The sequence below is a fragment of the Eschrichtius robustus genome, chromosome 5, assembly GCF_028021215.1.
Source record: "Eschrichtius robustus isolate mEscRob2 chromosome 5, mEscRob2.pri, whole genome shotgun sequence".
NCBI classification, from domain to species: Eukaryota; Metazoa; Chordata; class Mammalia; order Artiodactyla; family Eschrichtiidae; genus Eschrichtius; species Eschrichtius robustus.
The window spans coordinates 90,189,150-90,207,549 of NC_090828.1; the positions used below are offsets into that span (position 1 = coordinate 90,189,150).

The following is an 18,400-nucleotide window of genomic DNA, read 5'->3' on the forward strand; positions in this document are numbered from 1 at the left end:
TTTATTAAGTTAAGTTAGACAATATAGTCCTTAGATATGACTTCCTAAATTTCCTTCAACATCATCCTGTTTTTTAATAGCACAAATTCCCGGCTCATTTCTGTAGCTTACACAGCCCTTCCTAACATCCCCTTTGCTTTCTTCTACAGCCACATCTCCTTCTACCACCCTCCGCTCTACCTTCCATTCAGACTGTTGTTCCTTGATCTCTTCTCCTCCAGGTTTTCCTATTTCTCTCCCTAGATTAATTCAGTATCTCCTCCTCCACTCAACCTGCATTCTCTTTCATGGAACTCATCCCTCAGGTCTCAAAGGCATACCAGTCCTCCTCCTCTATCCCAGATCTAGTCGGATTCTACTCCTCTATGTTTTCAGAGCAATACATACTTTCACTAGGGTAGTGCTTACCACTGTGCTAAATAAACCCATGTGTTTGTCATCTTCTAATATACGTCAAACAAGATGAGAGGAGGGACATTTCTATCCCCAGTGCAAAGTAGAGTAAATGTTGAGTGTGTGGAATATAGCAACACTTAAAAATATATCTGCTAAGTGAGAACTGAATGTATAGTCCCTATGATATCCTAGGCACTGTGCTATCTGCAAAACAAAGATAGATAGCGTATGCCCTCAAGTTACAAATAAACTGATCTCTACAATATATGGTGAAAAGTGCAAAATAGAGGCATGCACAGAGTCATATGGCAATATGTATTTTGAATTAGTTAATAAACATGTATTAGCACTTTCTGTGTAATAGACACAATTCTATTTACATTACTATGATGTATATATTAATGATAACACTCATTTTATAAATGTGTAAACTCAAAGAATATAAATTTGCCCAAGCGCATGTTGCTAGTAAGCTGAGATTTGAACAGAGGTAGCCTGGCTCCAGAATCTATTATCTCAACTGTGATGCTGTACTGCCTCTCCCATTGAAGGGGTCTCCTCAACATAACAATTTGATAATACAGTTCTTCTTTCACATGGAAAAGCATTATATAATGAGGCTACAGAACAATGTGGCAAAGAAAGACTGGCTCTATTTTCTGTGAGAAGTTTGTTGAGATTTCCCCTCCACCCAATAACAATTTCAGATTGTGCTTTTTTTTTTTTAATCTGTTTAGAACAGTCCACCAAAAATATACTATTAAAAATATCACCTACAATAGATCTTGATTGTTATATGTTACAATATGATATTTACTGCTGTATATACTGCTTGGAAAAAATACTTATTTTGATAAATATCTATACTATATTCTAAAAATATTCTAAAAATATATATAGTTGCTAGTTGTTTCCATGAATATAAACTAATTTACAAAAAATAAAGAAAAACTTGCCAAATTGCCACCCTGCATTATTTATTGGCTATACTGAGCATTATCGCAGTTACCTTGCTTGATAGGTTATATAAACATATAAGAATGCTAGGCTCTTAAACAGAGGGCTGTAATGTAAGGGATTGGAACTGCCATCTGTCATGGGAAAAAGAAAAAGAAAAACAAAGTTCTTTGTTTTCTAGCATGCATAATTAACAGCATTTCTACCTAATAAGAATAAAAGAAACTATGTAGAACAAATAAAATCTAATATTCTAAATAATTTATAATTGCTTTGAGGGGAAAGTAACTTTATATACCTTAAAAGTAGTATTGGTATATATTTTAAACCTACAAATTTACCACAAATTTTAGCAGAAAAAATATAAATGATGAAGTGAGAATATTTATAAAGTTGTGATCAATCAGTTGAAGTCAGTTTATGAAGAAATCAAGCTGTTCACTGGTATTTAAAATTTGTGAACAAATGTTAATTACTATCCAAGGTGCCAGATTCTCCACTTACATTAATTACTAATAAATTACACATTCATATAAAGTTCACTTTCCCAAAACCAAGGAGGTAATGTAATATCAAACTCACTAAATCATATAGTGCTGGTAACAGCATGAAAAAAATAAAATGAGGTTTACATTTCAGAAACTGACTAAAGAAGGCAAGCCATATTTTTTCTTGCATGGAAGAGAGTTATTTGGTTATTTTAGTCAAGTTATTTTTGAAGTTCCAAATTGAAAGATTATCTTATATATGACATTTCCTTAATAAAGACTTTTTGGTATTTTGGTAAGTGATCTGCAATACGTACTACCTCACACAGATATCTGTGGCCAGAGCTGTTAAAACTGATCTATATTTCTACTTTAAATTCCCTAAGCAGCTGCTTATCATGCTTAATACTACCATTATTTCTACCACAGTATTTTACATGTACGTGTATATGCAGAGGAAAATTCATATATTTAATAACTCTTAACGTTTCATTCCTGAACCCTTCAAGATCCTCACATTAAATTTCTATTAGTTTGGGTGTTGCTTTGTTTCTCAGTTTAGCCAGTGATTAAGCTGACTTGACAGAATCAATGAGATACTTATTCCAAATAGGCAAAGACTTTGTCTTATGGGCACTAGATATTTGTCTGTTGGAAACATGAGATTTAGGTACTTGATAGAGCTTCTTAATACTCTCCTGTTATTAGGCAGCCCTTGCATTCAGTTTTCTTCCTGCATAAGTGACATATGGCCCTAGGTGTATCTTACTGTGGATCGCATCATCAGTAAAAGGGTATTGTCTCCTTCTTCTTTAGAAAAAAAAGATTGCTCTTATTGACAACCTAGAAATGGAGGGCAGGGCAGAGGTTCTCCTCCGTTTTACTTCTCCCCTATGCTCAGATGCATAAAAACTAAGACCCACTATTGAAAATCTATTCCATAGTTCTGTTATTCCATTTTGAAGATGAGTGATACAACCTAAGATCATTCTTATAAAGAAGGAAAGTGGACATTTACAACATAAGCCAAACACTTAAATGTGGTTTGCTGAAACTATTCTGGAACTGGAATTTGAGAAAGAGAATCCACTTTGTCCCCCTATTTTGTTGAATCAAGCTAAGAGCCCTATGTGGTAGGTCTTCATGTCTCTATTTTAATGGGTAAAGGGCATGAGCCTCAAATTTCAAATAACTTTTCCAAGGTCTCACTTCAGGTAAGTGGTGAAACTGATATTTAAGCCTATGTCCATCCAAATCCAAAACCGTTGCCCCTTTTGTTTTACCAGGCTGCCATCTAACTTGCCACATGTACTCATGGCCAGGGAGTATTTACAGCTAAAGGAAAAAAACTAAGGGTGGAAATATGGCCAGAGAAATTGTGGAAATGTGTGTTCAGTCACAGTTTCTTTACTTACGTCATTGCAAATAAATGTGTCTGCTGAGAATCAGAGTCAGACTGACAAAGAAGTCAGTATTTCTAACCTCAAGGTATTTAACTGTAACATATAAATGAAAGATATCTAAAGAAACATTTCCAGCAGATCAAGTATTTAATAAGAAAGTGATTTTCCAGTAATGTAGTTATGAACTAGGAATATAGACATTTGGCCTAAGCTTTATTTTTATTATGTCAATTGTCAAATGATTTGGTGTAATAAAGTGTTCGGTTATATCAATCTTGTCTTCATTTTATTTATGTGTTCATCTATTCATTCATTTCTTTTTCAGGAAGCATAGCCATCATTGTGCCTCTCGTCCTCCTGGTGACTTTGATAACCACCTTGGTAATTGGTTTAGTGCTTTGTAAAAGAAAAAGAAGGTAAGATGCAATGTTCTAGACCAACAGTAAATAAATTACACAAATAGTTACAGAAACTGACTTAAGAAAATTTCTTAAAGTATGATTTACATATTCCAACTGCAGAATTCTGTGTTTTTTGAACCATTTTATCCCTCTACTTCATTTTAAGTGATTATAATTTAGACAGCCTTTCCCTTATGTTATATTGATGGAATGGCTGCATTTGCATATTCCAACAAAAGTAACAAGGGAGTTATTAAACATTCAATAGAATTTTACATTTGTGGCAGTTTTTCCTTGAAACAGCAAGAGTCTCTAAAGAGCATTTTATAATATTAATGTGTAAGATTAGTAATGTCAATAAAATGATAATGACTATGTATTGTATGTCACAAGTTGTGCATTTTATTCACAAAGTACATATTTGTTGATTTTATATATTACTGGAAGTATCATTATTTCAACTTATATGAATATGCAGTCAAAAGATCTATAAGGAGTGAGTTGTCTGTGGGGTTATTATCTGGAAGCTAGAGTTTGTGAGTCAGTTTTTGAATTATGTAAAAGAGGATTTTAGCCACATGACTTGAGGATGGAAAGTTTATCACTGTTTTTTTATAGACGTTTTTCAGGAACGAAAGGGAAAAAGTAGAACTTTAAAGGGCAATCGATTAGTGAATATTCAGTTTCAACTAATGTGGTATTAGCTATTTACAAGGAATATGTTCCAAGTGCATTTTTTATTGTTAAATCTAAATAATTTGGGAAAATCATGTATTACATTCAGAGTTTTTGTTCCTCTGTGAATCAATAAATGTCATTTATTTTCAGTGTATTTTATTTAAGAATGTTCCATCAGTTATATTAAAATGTCATTAAATCTACAAATACGACAGTTTCATGCACCACACTGTGATATTTAGACAACTCACACAATGATCACTTATTCTAGGACAAAAACTATAAGAAGACAACCTATTATCAATGGAGGAATAAACGTAGAAATTGGCAATCCATCTTACAACATGTACGAGGTGGATCATGATCACAGCGACGGAGGTCTTTTAGATCCTGGCTTTATGGTAGATCCAGCGAAGGTAAAGTGTTAAGATGACGGACCATGAGCACTAACATTCTTCAGTCATTTCTCTATAAAATGGTTCTGAATTTCATCATTATTTCTTTTATCTGAAGTTAGATTAAAGAACTTTAGGATGCATTGAATTTTATAGTCTCTTCTAAAGAAAAAATAAAATTACGGACTGCACTCACCTGAAGCATGAAGTTAATGTAACGTGTTTTGGAAAATAGTATTTATTCATTCAGTTAGTTTATAAACATAGCTTATTTAAAATAATATCTTATTCAAATGTGTTGAGGTGCTGGCACATCTAAATATACAGCCTAGTGTAAAATTACTGATTTATTTTTAATAACAAAAAGAGTACAGTATTTCATTGCCAAAATAAGTACTTTATTTCCAATAATGTTTTATTGAAGAGTCCACTAAGCTGTGTCCTTGGATTTGTTTGTAATCAAATCACTTTTAAACAATATTTTTCTACCTATTATAATATCCTTCTTATTGATTTGAGACATACCATTGATATATATAGCCTAAAAATCCAGTCTTTTTTTAGTTTCTATTAGTTCATATTACTGAATGCTCAGTTTGGAAGCTTTCATAAGAAATAGATAAATGATACAACTATCTAGATAAACTTGCAAAGATTCCCTTCACTGTATAATCGGAATATTTTGCATGATAATTATAGAATATTTTAAGAGCATCAATTGAATTAATGAATTAAGAGCATCAGTTTGCTAGGATGGTATGATTTTTCTTAGCTTATTTGTTCATTCATTAAATGGTTATTTATATTCTGATATATTAAAGGTATTTTGTCCAAAATGCACCATAATATTAAATAATCACAACGATCACATGGCTTTGCACTCATAGCAACAACTGTTCCCAAAGAAACTGAATAGGTCCCATATATTCAATCTAGTTCTGAATCCACGGCCAGACTTTCTAAGCCTAAAATTGGTGGTCTGAAACTGAAGAAGTATTCATTTCTATGAAAAGAAAGCAATCATTATTGCATAGATAAGTTTTTACCCTATCAGAAGATATTGTATACTTTTTTTCCTCATTAGAAATAATTTTTTAGTTACTCTAAATTATTAGTTCAGTTACTAACTCCTACATTTGAAGTTGTTTGTGAAATACACCCTGGTAACCTAAGTTTCAGTGTTTTGTACTTGAAATTGAAAAACTAAACATACTGTGCATGTCATTTGATAATTTATAAAGGAGAAAGACATCTTAAATAGTAGACTTCTCATATTCTATGAATTTTTCTTAGGAATAAAATACAGTGTCTGTAAATATAACATGAACTGATGAGGCTATACCTTATACACTTTTTATGAGCAGGAGAGTTCTCATTTTCCCCATCATTTTATTTCTAGTGATAGAACTAAGCCTATTTTGGATACTTAAAGGGACTAGCTTTTTAATATTCCATTTAATTTTTAAAATATTTACTCTAGGAAGATAAAACTATGCTTCAGTGCCCCTCAAATATATTTTTAATGTATTTAGCAAATAACATTCAGTAAATATTTATTTACTAATTTTCTGACTGATTGACCAAAATTACACTAAATGTGACTTGGATGGCTGATTCTAGCTGACTCCTGATGTTTGAAATGTAAATATGAATTGTTGCCTAAGAAGTAACTGCAGAAAATACATTTATAGGTATAGACGATTTTGAAATGCAGGTAGCCACACCAAAGCAACCTTCATGATGAAGTGTTTTTCATAGAGTATTCACTTGTTACAGTGGTTTGATATATTCATGATGTGATCAAATACAAATTGCATTACACATAAAGAAGATTTTTGTGGAATATTTTCATTATTTTCAAAATGGGTAAAATTTCTCCTTCAATGGTACCTTAGAAATCAAAAGAATTGAAATAATAAATTTTATTAAAAAAAGATTTGTCTATGGAGGCAATCACAGAATAGTTTGAAGAGTTCATAATAGGGGAATTAGTATCTATTGGTTTTATACAAATTCATCTCAATCCTTACTTAGATTGTTTTTAATACCTTCTAAATGAGACCTTTGTGGGAGAAAATAAAGAGGCAATATTGACCTGATTTTATATTTAAAATTTTTTTCCTGGGACCTTTGCCCTTGATGATCATTCACTGTTAAGAGTTGATAGTTACAGTTTTGAAAAATATGTATGTTCATTAATATTTTAATATTCTTCAACTTTTCATCTAGCTTTTTGAATTCCTTTTTGGTCACTAATAACTATTCATTCTATCATGAATATGAGTGTACCAGAGTGACTTATTCTGCCCTTAGACCCAAGAAAGTCTAAAAGTCTAAAGCCATTGCTCTTGCACAGAGTTTAGTGAGCCAATCTGATTACTAATTAATTTGCTTTAAACTAGAGAGTCAGATTTAACAAAAAACAGATAATTTGTTTTGATATATCGAATTTTAAATTTGATTTGTATATTCTAAAAATATAGAGGTCATGAACCTTTAATTAGAACCAGTAAGATAAATATTTGAGTTTACAGAATGGGCTCCTATCAGAACTTTTCAAAGTGACAAACCTTAAGTGAGGGAGGCTGATGCATTTTTCATAGGACCGATAGCAACAATACGCTTTTTGGGGGGAGAGAATGAAGTTAAATGAATAATGGAGGTTTCTAGGTGAATGGTATGTCTATAAGTAAGCTAAACTAAGAGAAATGTCTACTGTGAATCACAGATCTAATATTAATAGTTATTTCATAAATTATTGAAACTACCATGAACACATTGTTGATGCCCCAGGGCTGAAGAATATATCTTATTTTTATGACTTAACATGAGTTTATGTCAATGAAAACAGTTCCATGATATTAGATCAGAAACTAAAATTCTCTGTTTACACACAGCCCAGGTATATAGGGGGAGGGACCAGTGCTTTCAAGCTTCCACACACAGCGCTGCCCAGCTACCTAAACTCTGATTTGAAAGGACCACTAACCGCTGGGGTGAGAGAAAATTCATTATTCCATATCCATTCCATCACAGAACTCCTCACAATCAAAGATGATTACTCGACTTAGATAGGGGCTTATCCTTAATGATTTTTTAATTAACAAAAGATTTCAAAACAGCATTAAAATTGGGGGCTTAAGTGTCCTGCATATGCAAGATTATATATGAAACGTTATTTTCGGCAAGTTATTCAGTAGAAATATCTCTTCTTCTAAATTCGAAAATTTTAAAGCTCCTTAACAGTAAACATGAGCATTTGCTGTTGTTAGAACAGAAATCTCTAGCCAGAAATTTAAGCTGAATAGTTTAAATTTATGTTTGGCTTGGTTTATTTTCTATTAAGACGCTTTGTTTAGTATATACAAATTTGATATCCTTTTAAATAAAAATATAATACAAAATGTGGCATTATATGCAGAAATTAGAAATGGTGTATGAAACCATTCTTGAAAACTTTTTAAGTAACTAGTTTCTAGAGAAAGGTGCTTTGTCTAAAGTTATATGGTTCATATTGGAAAGAAGAGAGATTAAAGACAGGTATCAAGATTCTTAGGATTGATCTCACCCTTGTACCTCTCTCCCATCAACTGTTTTTCATTCTCATTTTTTTATCATGTTTGTCTCATTTGCATGGCTCAAAAAATATAATATTTCTTTGTTATGACTAAGATTTAACGTTCTATTTTGGAAAGACAAAATTTTAAAAAACCAACTAGGTAACAATCTCCGGTTAAGTTGCAACTATTAAAATAATAAACATTGTATATGTTTTTCAAATGAAAGAGATCATTTCTGCATATCTCAATGCTGCCTCAAAGTGATGCAAGTATCTATGAAACTTAGAATGACTGTGTCCTTCACAATTCTTTAGAAGAATCCAAAAATATTTCCAATAATAAGTACATAGAGATTGTTTGAAGCAAAAATACTGTCTTTATTTTTTAAAGTTTACACAACTAATGTAGTTTACTTTCATTTTTCTTTGTTTTTTTTTTTTAATTTCATATTGAAAAATTATAAGCACCAAGCAGTTAGATGACCAAGCAAAAAGATGGCAGCACATCTTTCCTGCCACTGCAATAGCATTAAGGGGAGAAAGCATGGACTGGAAATAAGACAATCTGGTTTAATGTTCTGTACTTTTAAATAAAGTCGCAGTGAATATAGCTTTCATGAAGATTTCTTCAGGCTTTCAATATTATGTCAAAGCTCCCCTTAGGTTCACAAGTTAACTGAAAAACATACAATTATGTTTTTATCTAAAACGATGCTAAAGTCCAAGAAAGCCTGTAAACAGAATTTAAATTACATTTATATAATTACTATTTAGTAAGTTAAATGAAATGCATATAAATGTTGTTAACAGTAAAAGATAGACATCATAGAAAATAACAAATTCATGTGGTCAAAACAGGTAATAAAACTATATTTATTTTTCTCCTTCAGCCAACAAATTACTCCAATCCAATATATGCGAAATTGTATATGGATGGGCAAAACTGTCGAAACTCCTTAGGAAGTGTTGATGAAAGGAAAGAACTGCTTCCAAAGAAAATAGAAATTGGGATAAGAGAGACAGTGGCATAATGAGCGGTACCTTTTATATACTGTATAAATGTATAAAATGTAAGGATTACTTTTGTATGTTCCAACAGTATTATACTTGTTTTGGGATCAGCATTACCTCTTCCTTTATCTTTTTTCTGGTCAATTGTTTTCTGAGTTTTCTGGGTTTTATTTTTTGCTGATGACAGCTGATTGACCATTTGTATGGTATTTTTATGAAAAAGAACTGCACTACAGTACAATTTACACCAATGCTGCTGATAAGACACACCTTTGAATTTGTTAAAATTAAAAACAACATATTCCTTTGTAGTGTGAATATGAGCAATCTATTTTATATGAACTTTTTTTGGTTCTACTTAATCAACAAAGATAATCCCTGCACTTTTTCATTATACGGTCTGAAAGCTGTAATACAATATCATTTAATTTTCTGTTTAAATTGATGGAAAAATGATTGAATGGTCAACTCTCTTCTTTGTGCCCATTAAGACTGATTCAAACTGCTGAAAATATATAGCCCTCACAAGTTCAGCATAACCAGCTTTGAAATTAGTCTTAGGTTGCCAAGTGAGAATTTTGACAAAAATCCTTTAAAAATTTATAAAAGTAATAATTTGCATGAATACATATGACTACATTTTCCAAAATTTAGTGGACTCTATTGTGATATACTAAAAGTATACACCCTATAAACAATAGTTATATTTAGGTAGTAGAACATAGCAAAATTATAATTAAAAGTGGAAAGAACACACTTGCTATGGGAGAAGACATTTTGTTTTCCCTCAGTCCTGAGGTAAATAGCCAGCCTAGAGCACAACAGGGCATTGGGCACTTATGTCTTAGGAATTTCTTCCCAGTCACGCGCCTTTTGTGGAAGATTAACCCAACCCCTTAACATACAGAACACTAAAGAATACTATATAAGCACACAAATTGATGACACAATTTCAATTATGTGAATGCATTCTCTGCGAGATCAAAAGGAAGAGGCAAGGCAGCCATTATGGTATAGAGTTATCGGTAAATATTTTCAATATACAATATGACTAATCTTATTATTTGCCCTATCCAAAATATATTCTTAAGGGACTTTCCAAGTTATGGAAAAACAATTATCTGCCGATAATCAAAGGTGGAGAGTATACATGCTGACCAGTTACTCTGGTACTCTGATTTCTTCTGGTTATACAAAACGCATGGACCCCATTTACTTGTCTGTTTTCAGAATTCAGTTGAAACACACATACGATTTATTTAAGTTGTATAAAAAAGTATAGCATTTTTATACAAATATCTTTAAAGGCACAAAAGATTTATTCACAACGTATGGAGGGCTTTTTGTTCCTCTGATAGACATGACTGACTTTTAGCTGTCATAATGTATTAACAGATGAAATATGTTTGTGGTTGCTCTTTATCCCTTTGTATAAGCATTAAAAAAAAAAAAACACTGCTGTTTTATAAAGAGACTTTTTGTTGTACTATGTGCATGCATACTACCTATTTCTAAACTTTGCCATATTGAGGCCTTTATAAATGATTGATTTATGTAATACTAGTGCAATTTTGCTTGAAACAATGTTATGCATATCATAAACTTTTCCAGGTTCTTGTTTAAGTACATTTTTTAAATTGAACAGTATTTTTCATTTTGGTTATAATAGTCATTTTGCCTATGTTTCTACAATGAAGTGTTAAAATACTTTATAAAAAACTGTTGACTGGCTTATTTAAATGAAATTCTACATATTTAAGTGCTTGTGTTGGGTAGTTTTTGAAAAGAAAATTATTTTCTTTATGGAGTTTAACATTCTTAGGAAGTTATTTTAGTAAACATGAGACATAATTTTTGTTGTATCCTTAGGACATACTCCTTGGGGTAGGACTGATTTCATTGCATCATTTTTCAAATCACAATAAGAAGGCATTTTCTCTCTTCGAAGTAGAAGCACATCCCTTACTTTTTCCTTTTCCCTGCCATACATTGCTCATCATGGATGCCATGTTGCAATAGAAAGAAAGATAGGTTATATACACAGTAGTATGACAATTGTGTTGAAATAAGCCAAAGTTCTTCCTGCTCTTTCCCATTCTCAAAAAATGTACTTTAAGGAAAACTCAGAATCCATTAGATGCTGTGTAGACATTATTTTGTAAATGGAATAGTTATTAGTGTACCTACTTGGAGTATTTGACTAGAGATGCAAATGCAGGAGGGTCTGATTGACTGGAGCTATCATTGAGTTGTATTATCTGAAAAGGGTCTTTGTATATCAGAGCTTTATGACGGTAGCTGACATTATCATTTGAAAGAGAAGAACCCACAGATTGGAATGACCTCAATGCAACTAACATTAGTATAAGTATCTACCAAAATATATATGATATACAACCCACCAACTAACACTCAGGGTCTGGCATCAATGACCTGTTTTCTCTCTAGTACACTGAAAGCTATAGTCAAGAGAGCTCAGGATGCAGCTCATCCTAAGGACCTACATTCTCATGGTCCTTATTTCATAGTATGTTTCACCATTCTATGCTGGTTCATTCAAGTCCACATCAGAGTCCGTAGTATTTCTAGTTGCAGTTACTTTGCATTCAGTGTTTACAGAACAAAGATATTTTTTGTCAACTCCTCAAACTTTATTTCTATGGCTCTAGCTGTTGCTATTTCAATTTTCTTTTGCAAAAACTCATATAAATGCCAGAAAGTCAGGTGTATAATTCTCCACAGTGACCATTCTTTATAAATGCCTTTCCAAAATACTTCCTGAAATATTCCTTCAAGTTTTGATGGGACACATTGTCTAAAAAATGAATGCTTCCTGGTAAACTCTTCTTCTTACCCAAATGTCCTTCCATCCAAAGCAGAGATTTTCAGCCTTTTGACATTTGAGCCAGGTAATTCTTTGTTGTCCTTTTTAGAGTAGGACACTTAGCAGGATCTCTGCCTCCTATCTATTAGTCACTACTAGCACCACCCAAAGTTGCAACAACCTGAATATCTACAGACGTTGCCACATGCCTTCTGGGGAACAATATTGCTCTTGCTAAGAACTGCTGATCTAGGGCTGTGTTCTGTTTCCTGCTATTAAATGACTTTCAGCTGGATCAGCTGAGTCAAAAAAAAGGCTCCTCATCACCAAAATCATGGCAGTCCTAAGTTTTGGTTTTAATTCTTTAATGTTGATGATGCATGAGTTATAGAAACTTGGTATTAGTAAAGTGCCTATGTAGTTTTAAAAAGTCATTACTAAGGGAAAAATTTCATTTAGAAACTTGTACCGTTTTGCATAAATTGGGCTATTTTCATTTATGCAAATGTTTTATTTGTGGCCTTTTTGATATCATTAATGATTATGTGTTATTTTGTTTAGTGGTTGATTATGTGCTTATTTTGTTGTATCTCGAGGTTGAGATTTAAGCTTGCACTTTTCATCTAGGAATGTTTCTTTCCATTTTTATGATGACTCGAAGAAGTTCAACACTCAATGCATTTTATGGCTATTATAAATGAACTATAATATGTAAAATGCCCACAATTTCCAAATCCCTAACAGGGAAAATTGGTACATGTGATGAAGGAAATATAAAAAAAAATTGTTAACTTTTCTTTATCCTCTCCCATCTCCATATCTTCGAACAGATACAAAATCTTATTCCTGTCTATGAATACTACTACTATTTACAGATTCAACTTTTTCATGTAGTTTTACTTAAAAGATTAAAATATACGATAATTAAAATTCTGCAGCGTTGAGCAAAATACAGCTAACCACTTTCTTCACCTTATGCCCCATTCCAGTTATCGTCAGTTTGTTTAACAATGGCTCCCTCAATATTAAAAGATTTATTTAAATTTAATGTAGATTAAAGTCATTGTTCAAATAGGTTCCCTTGAATTGTAACTTGTAAGAAAAGGAGGGACTCAAGCACTTCTTTTGAAGATGACTACTGGCTAACATAGCACAAAAATTATTTTTCCATGTGTTTTGAATATGAGAAAAACAACAATAGAAAGAGCAAAAAAATGGTTTATTTTTCAACTCTACTACCAAATCTATTGCTAACTTAGTATATCCAGAAAATTAACTTGTCCAGTAAAGATAAAGTTAATTAAAAATTTTCAGAACCAGTTTTATTCAGAAAAACATTTAGTTTTTGATGTTATCTAATATCAAAAGGCCCAGGGACATATACTTCATGCCATGAGGTGCATGTATCTAGTCTAAAAAAAGAAAAATAAATGAAATGACTTCTCTGGTTTAACTTTTCTCTTGTAGATATTACACTTAAGTGGCTGCAATTTATTCTGAAAAATAGTTTCTAGTGAATCCCATCATTTTTTGTACCCAAACTGATCAAAAATCAAAGAAAAATTGTTACTAAAGATGGCCTATTTGATAAATTCTATGCTTAGAAGGTGTTCATTCTCTTTGATGGATAGTCTGCCCCTTTAGCACAGTGTTTGTAAGAGATCAGTGAACCTAGGCAATGCAGTTCTGATACTTTAGTCATTTATTCACTGCAAGATAATTTTTTAGCTGTAGTTTATTTTGCAGTTGTAATACATAAATTACGTGTCTCCTGATAGAAGTTGATTTCCAGCTTTTTTATGCTGTAGTGGTTTGGAGAACCAGTAATATAACTCTTCTAGCCTTTCAAAATATAATGTCAATAGTGAAAGCCATATGCAGCTTATTCAAGTCAGTAATATACAAATTTATAAGTGAGAAACTATTTTTCTACACACAGAATGAACTGTGAAATATAGTTTAGAATAAAATTTAGAAGTTTGAAATAAGGCTGTTGATGGAGATACTTAAAAAAACAATACACAGAGTCTAACTTTAGTATGGCTTGATCGATTTGATACAATATTTCTCAATGAATAATGTCAAAAGTTAGGTAGAAAATAACCAGACAATGAGATTTCAAATGGAGCAACCCCCATTCTTGCAGTCTACAAGTGTCAATAGTATGTTTGTGGAAATCTATATAAACACATAACAATAATGACAACATACAAGCACACACGTACATACACATACACTCACATATTCTCACACACTGACTTTGAGGTCCCATTAATTGTGAAGATGGCATTTTTCTCCTATTTTACCTAAATTTTAATCACATTTAGCTTCTCTGGCTTATAATTTCAGAAATCACTACACTTATCCATATTGGTAACAAGTTCCTAGACTCTTATTCTTTAATATAAAATCATATCTCTCCCTATTTGCTTCTTATTTTCTTCTATCCAAAGTGATCTTAAAGGAAGCCAATATTCTTCTTTCACTATTTTGTCATAAGCTGTATTGCTTATTTATATTGTAAAAAATAGTCATTTTAGGAAGCAGAAAATAAACATAAAGAAGAAAAATTAATAGGAAGTTTAAAAACTAGAGAGAACCAATTATGGTTTCAGAGAATTTTATTCATTTGTTTTAGAATCATGCTTAAATTTAATTTTTCTATCCTGCTTTAAAAATATAACATTATAACATTAAAATATTTGGTTTTATGTCTTTCTTGTGCTTTTATTTAGTTACTTCTTTTTATTCGATGTCTTGCTTATTCTATGGAAACTCTAAATTGCTTGGTTTTATTTTTCTCTTTTGAAAATTATATTTTATAATTTGTTCTACTGGTAAATACTTCCAACTCTAAATAATTAAATATAGAATTTAAAAATAAGTCTTTTTTTCTCTCTCTCTAAATTGAGGAATTTAACATCCTTAGATTCCTCTAACCTAGCTCACCCTCACAGTCTTTGTTGATACAGTTTGTTGTTTTATTAAGAAAATATTTTTAGAACGATATTTTTAAACTTATTTATTTTTTGTTTTTGTATTTTTTTTATTATTTATTTTATTTATTTATTTTTTTGGCTGCATCAGGTCTTAGTTGCAGGATCTTTTGTTGCAGTGCGTGGGCTTCTCTCTAGTTGTGGTGCGCTGGCTTCTCTCTGGTTGTGGCGTTTGGGTTTTCTCTCTCTAGTTGTGGTGGTGTGTGGGTTTTCTCTCTCTAGTTGTGGCGTGCAGGTTACAGAGCACGTGGGCTTTGTAGTTTGTGGCACGTGGGCTCTCTCATTGAGACACACAAGCTCAGTACTTGTGGCGTGCGGGCTTAGTTGCCCCGTGGCATGTGGGATGTTAGCTCCCCAACCAGAGATCAAACCCGCATCCCCTGCATTGGAAGGTGGATTCTTTACCACTGGACCACCAGGTAAGTCCCATTAAGAAAATACTTTAACTGAAGTATTATTTTTTATATGTTTTGTCTTTTCTTTATCAATTATTTGGAATATTTTCAACTATTTTTACATTTAAGATTTCTTTTTAAAATTCATCATTCCATTACTGTATGATTCTTCCATCCTTAATTTCTTTATTTTGACTGATGTCTTACTAGTATCTTTCATGAAGCATACCTATGAAAAACCTTTATCAGTGGTATATTTGCTGAATTTTTGCATATGTACAGACATTTCTCTAAGGCGTTCAAATACAAATGTCAGCTCAACTGGATGTATATTTTTGGAGTTTTTTCTTTTCCTCCAATGTTAGGTTGAACCTGCCCCACTGCTTTCTGGTGTTCAGTGCTGTTAAGGATAAGTCTGAGACCAAACAGGTTTTTCTTTCTTTGTAACATTTCTCCCCAGACTTTAAGAAAACAAAGCAAAAACTAATTATAGTTAAAATATGTTGTCAAATATACACATACATTTTTATTAATTTTGTCTATCTACTACAATTTATTTTTAGCTGAGATTAGTTTTCTTCAAGAGGTCTTTATCACTTCTGTCCAAAGTGTTTTCTTTCAATACACAGAATCACCTACAGTTCTTAGATTAAATCTTTATTTTTTCTTTACTAGAGAAAAATCATCTTAATATTTTTCTCCTTTTTTTTCCCTTTATTCTTGAAGAGATTTTCAAGTTTCTGGCCTGGATTCCTGATTTACTTTTTTCCCCTACAGATTCAATTTATTTTTCACGTATTCATGTGTGAGTCTGTGTGTGTGCATGCATGCAAGTGCCTCGGGGATGGGTCCTTCCTTATCTTGCTCAACTTCCTTTTTAACTTAGTTTTTAATTTTTCTGTTTAGTGTATTTTCTTCTCATGGTTTTCTGCTGAGGTATCATAGTATCTGTTTCCTGTTTCCTACTCACAATACAAACTTATTTTCAAAAGTTTTTGTTTTGTGACAATCTGTAAGTCTAGAGAATAATGTTTTCACATCCTTGTCCTATGGAATTTTTAAAAGCATAATCCAAGTGCTTTTTACATTTTCTTTGCCATTCACTAATTTTTTTTTTTATTTTTTAGGCTGCATTGGGTCTTTGTTGCTGCATGCAGGCTCTCTCTAGCTGTGGCGAACGGGGGCTACTCTTTGTTGCAGTGGGCGGGCTCCTCATTGTGGTAGCTTCTCTTGTTGCAGAGCATGGGCTCTAGGCACGCAGGCTTCAGTAGTTGCAGCATGCAGGCTTCAGTAGTTGCAGCACATGGGCTCAGTAGTTGAGGCACACAGGCCCTAGAGCGTGCAGGCTTCAGTAGTTGCGGCTCATGGGCTCTAGGGTGCTCAGGCTTCAGTAGTTGTGGCATGTGGGCTCAGTAGTTGCAGCTCACAGGCTTAGTGGCTCTGCGGCATGTGGGATCTTCCCAGACCAGGGATCAAACCCATGTCCCCTACATTAGCAAGCAGATTCTTAACCACTGTGCCACCAGGGAAGTCCCGCCATTCACTAATGTTTAATTACAGAGAAAACACTCTACTTCCAGTGCTTCCCAGCAAATAGGGTATACAATATTTATTGTCCACTCTTTCCATCAATTTTATGCCTCTTAAATATCTTTCTTAGGTCTATAACTTCTGGTCCATTTCTCCATCATATATCCTAGTGGGTCTTTTCTAAGAATCAGTCTAATTAATCTCATTCTCATATCAATATATCTTTACTTAATAAAATAAGAAAGTGCAGAAAATGTCAGTGCTCCTGTATGCTGTATTATGGGGATTCTTCCTGTAATCCACACCCAGCTGCACCTCCAAATACCTGGTCCATGAATTCACTAGGAAAGCACCAGGCTTCTTTAATGCACCAGCACCCCTTCTCTTACTTAAAAACAGTCCTAGGGCTTCCCTGGTGGCTCAGTGGTTGGGAGTCCGCCTGCCAATGCAGGGGGCATGAGTTCGGGCCCTGGTCCGGGAGGGTCCCACATGCCGCGGAGCGGCGGGGCCCGTGTGCCGCGGCTGCTGGGCCTGTGCTCTGGAGCCTGCGGGCCACGGCTGCTGAGCCCGCGTGCCGCGGCTGCTGAGGCCTGCGCGCCTGGGGCCCGTGCTCCGCAGCGGGAGAAGCCACTGCAATGTGAAGCCCCCGCTCGCCGCAACTAGGGAGGGCCCCGCGTGCAGCAGCGGAGACCCAGCGCGGCCAGAAACAATAAATAAATAAAATAAAATAATAAAATAAATAAATTAAAAAAAAAAAAAACCAGTCCTAGAGGTCTGGACAATTTTCTGGCAGCATCACAATTTGAAAGAATGTAGAAGCTTGGATTGGGGAAGTGCTCTGCCCACCTCAAGAGGCACTGACTGTTTGGTAGAAGGATGGCTATCCACTTCATTTTCTAATACAGATCCCAGGCCTTTGCATCTTGATGCTGAGTATGGGGGAAACACATTTTTTAAATTATACAGAGACTCAGTTTCATCAGGGAAATTATTGGTAGATTACCAATGGTTTTGGTTTGTTTTTTACTTAGCTCCATTTCACCTAAAAACTCTCACACATATCATACTGATTTATCAATATTTTTGGATTTTCCTAAGTGTTTTAGAGAAAATTACAAATAACTGAATCAAAGGCTCCTTGTCAGATGCCTTTTAAAACTGCTAGTTTCCTCTTTAACTGTTAATAAACAATGTGGGTGCAATATCTGGGAATATCGCTTCCTCTCTCCTATCCACAACCATGTCTTCAGTCCTTAGAACTCATCCACAGAGATTAGTAGCCCTGTATCTTTCCTCCAGATGTTGTCCTTTAAAGGTGCATTAGACACCTCTTACTTCCCACCGCACAGTGTCACTTTTCACCTCTT

At 33.4% G+C, this 18,400-nt stretch overlaps 1 protein-coding gene across 1 annotated transcript in view; it reads left to right on the top strand.

Annotated features, from left to right (window-relative positions):
• The window catches only part of LRP1B (LDL receptor related protein 1B), a 1,676,205-nt gene extending 1,666,897 nt beyond the window's left edge, over positions 1-9,308 (top strand). The window contains exons 89-92 of the mRNA XM_068543688.1: positions 3,570-3,660; positions 4,595-4,739; positions 7,616-7,714; positions 9,168-9,308. Of these exons, the coding sequence (XP_068399789.1) occupies positions 3,570-3,660; positions 4,595-4,739; positions 7,616-7,714; positions 9,168-9,308 (476 nt within the window). The remainder of the gene's footprint in view (positions 1-3,569; positions 3,661-4,594; positions 4,740-7,615; positions 7,715-9,167) is intronic.
• The last annotated feature ends 9,092 nt before the right edge of the window (positions 9,309-18,400 follow it).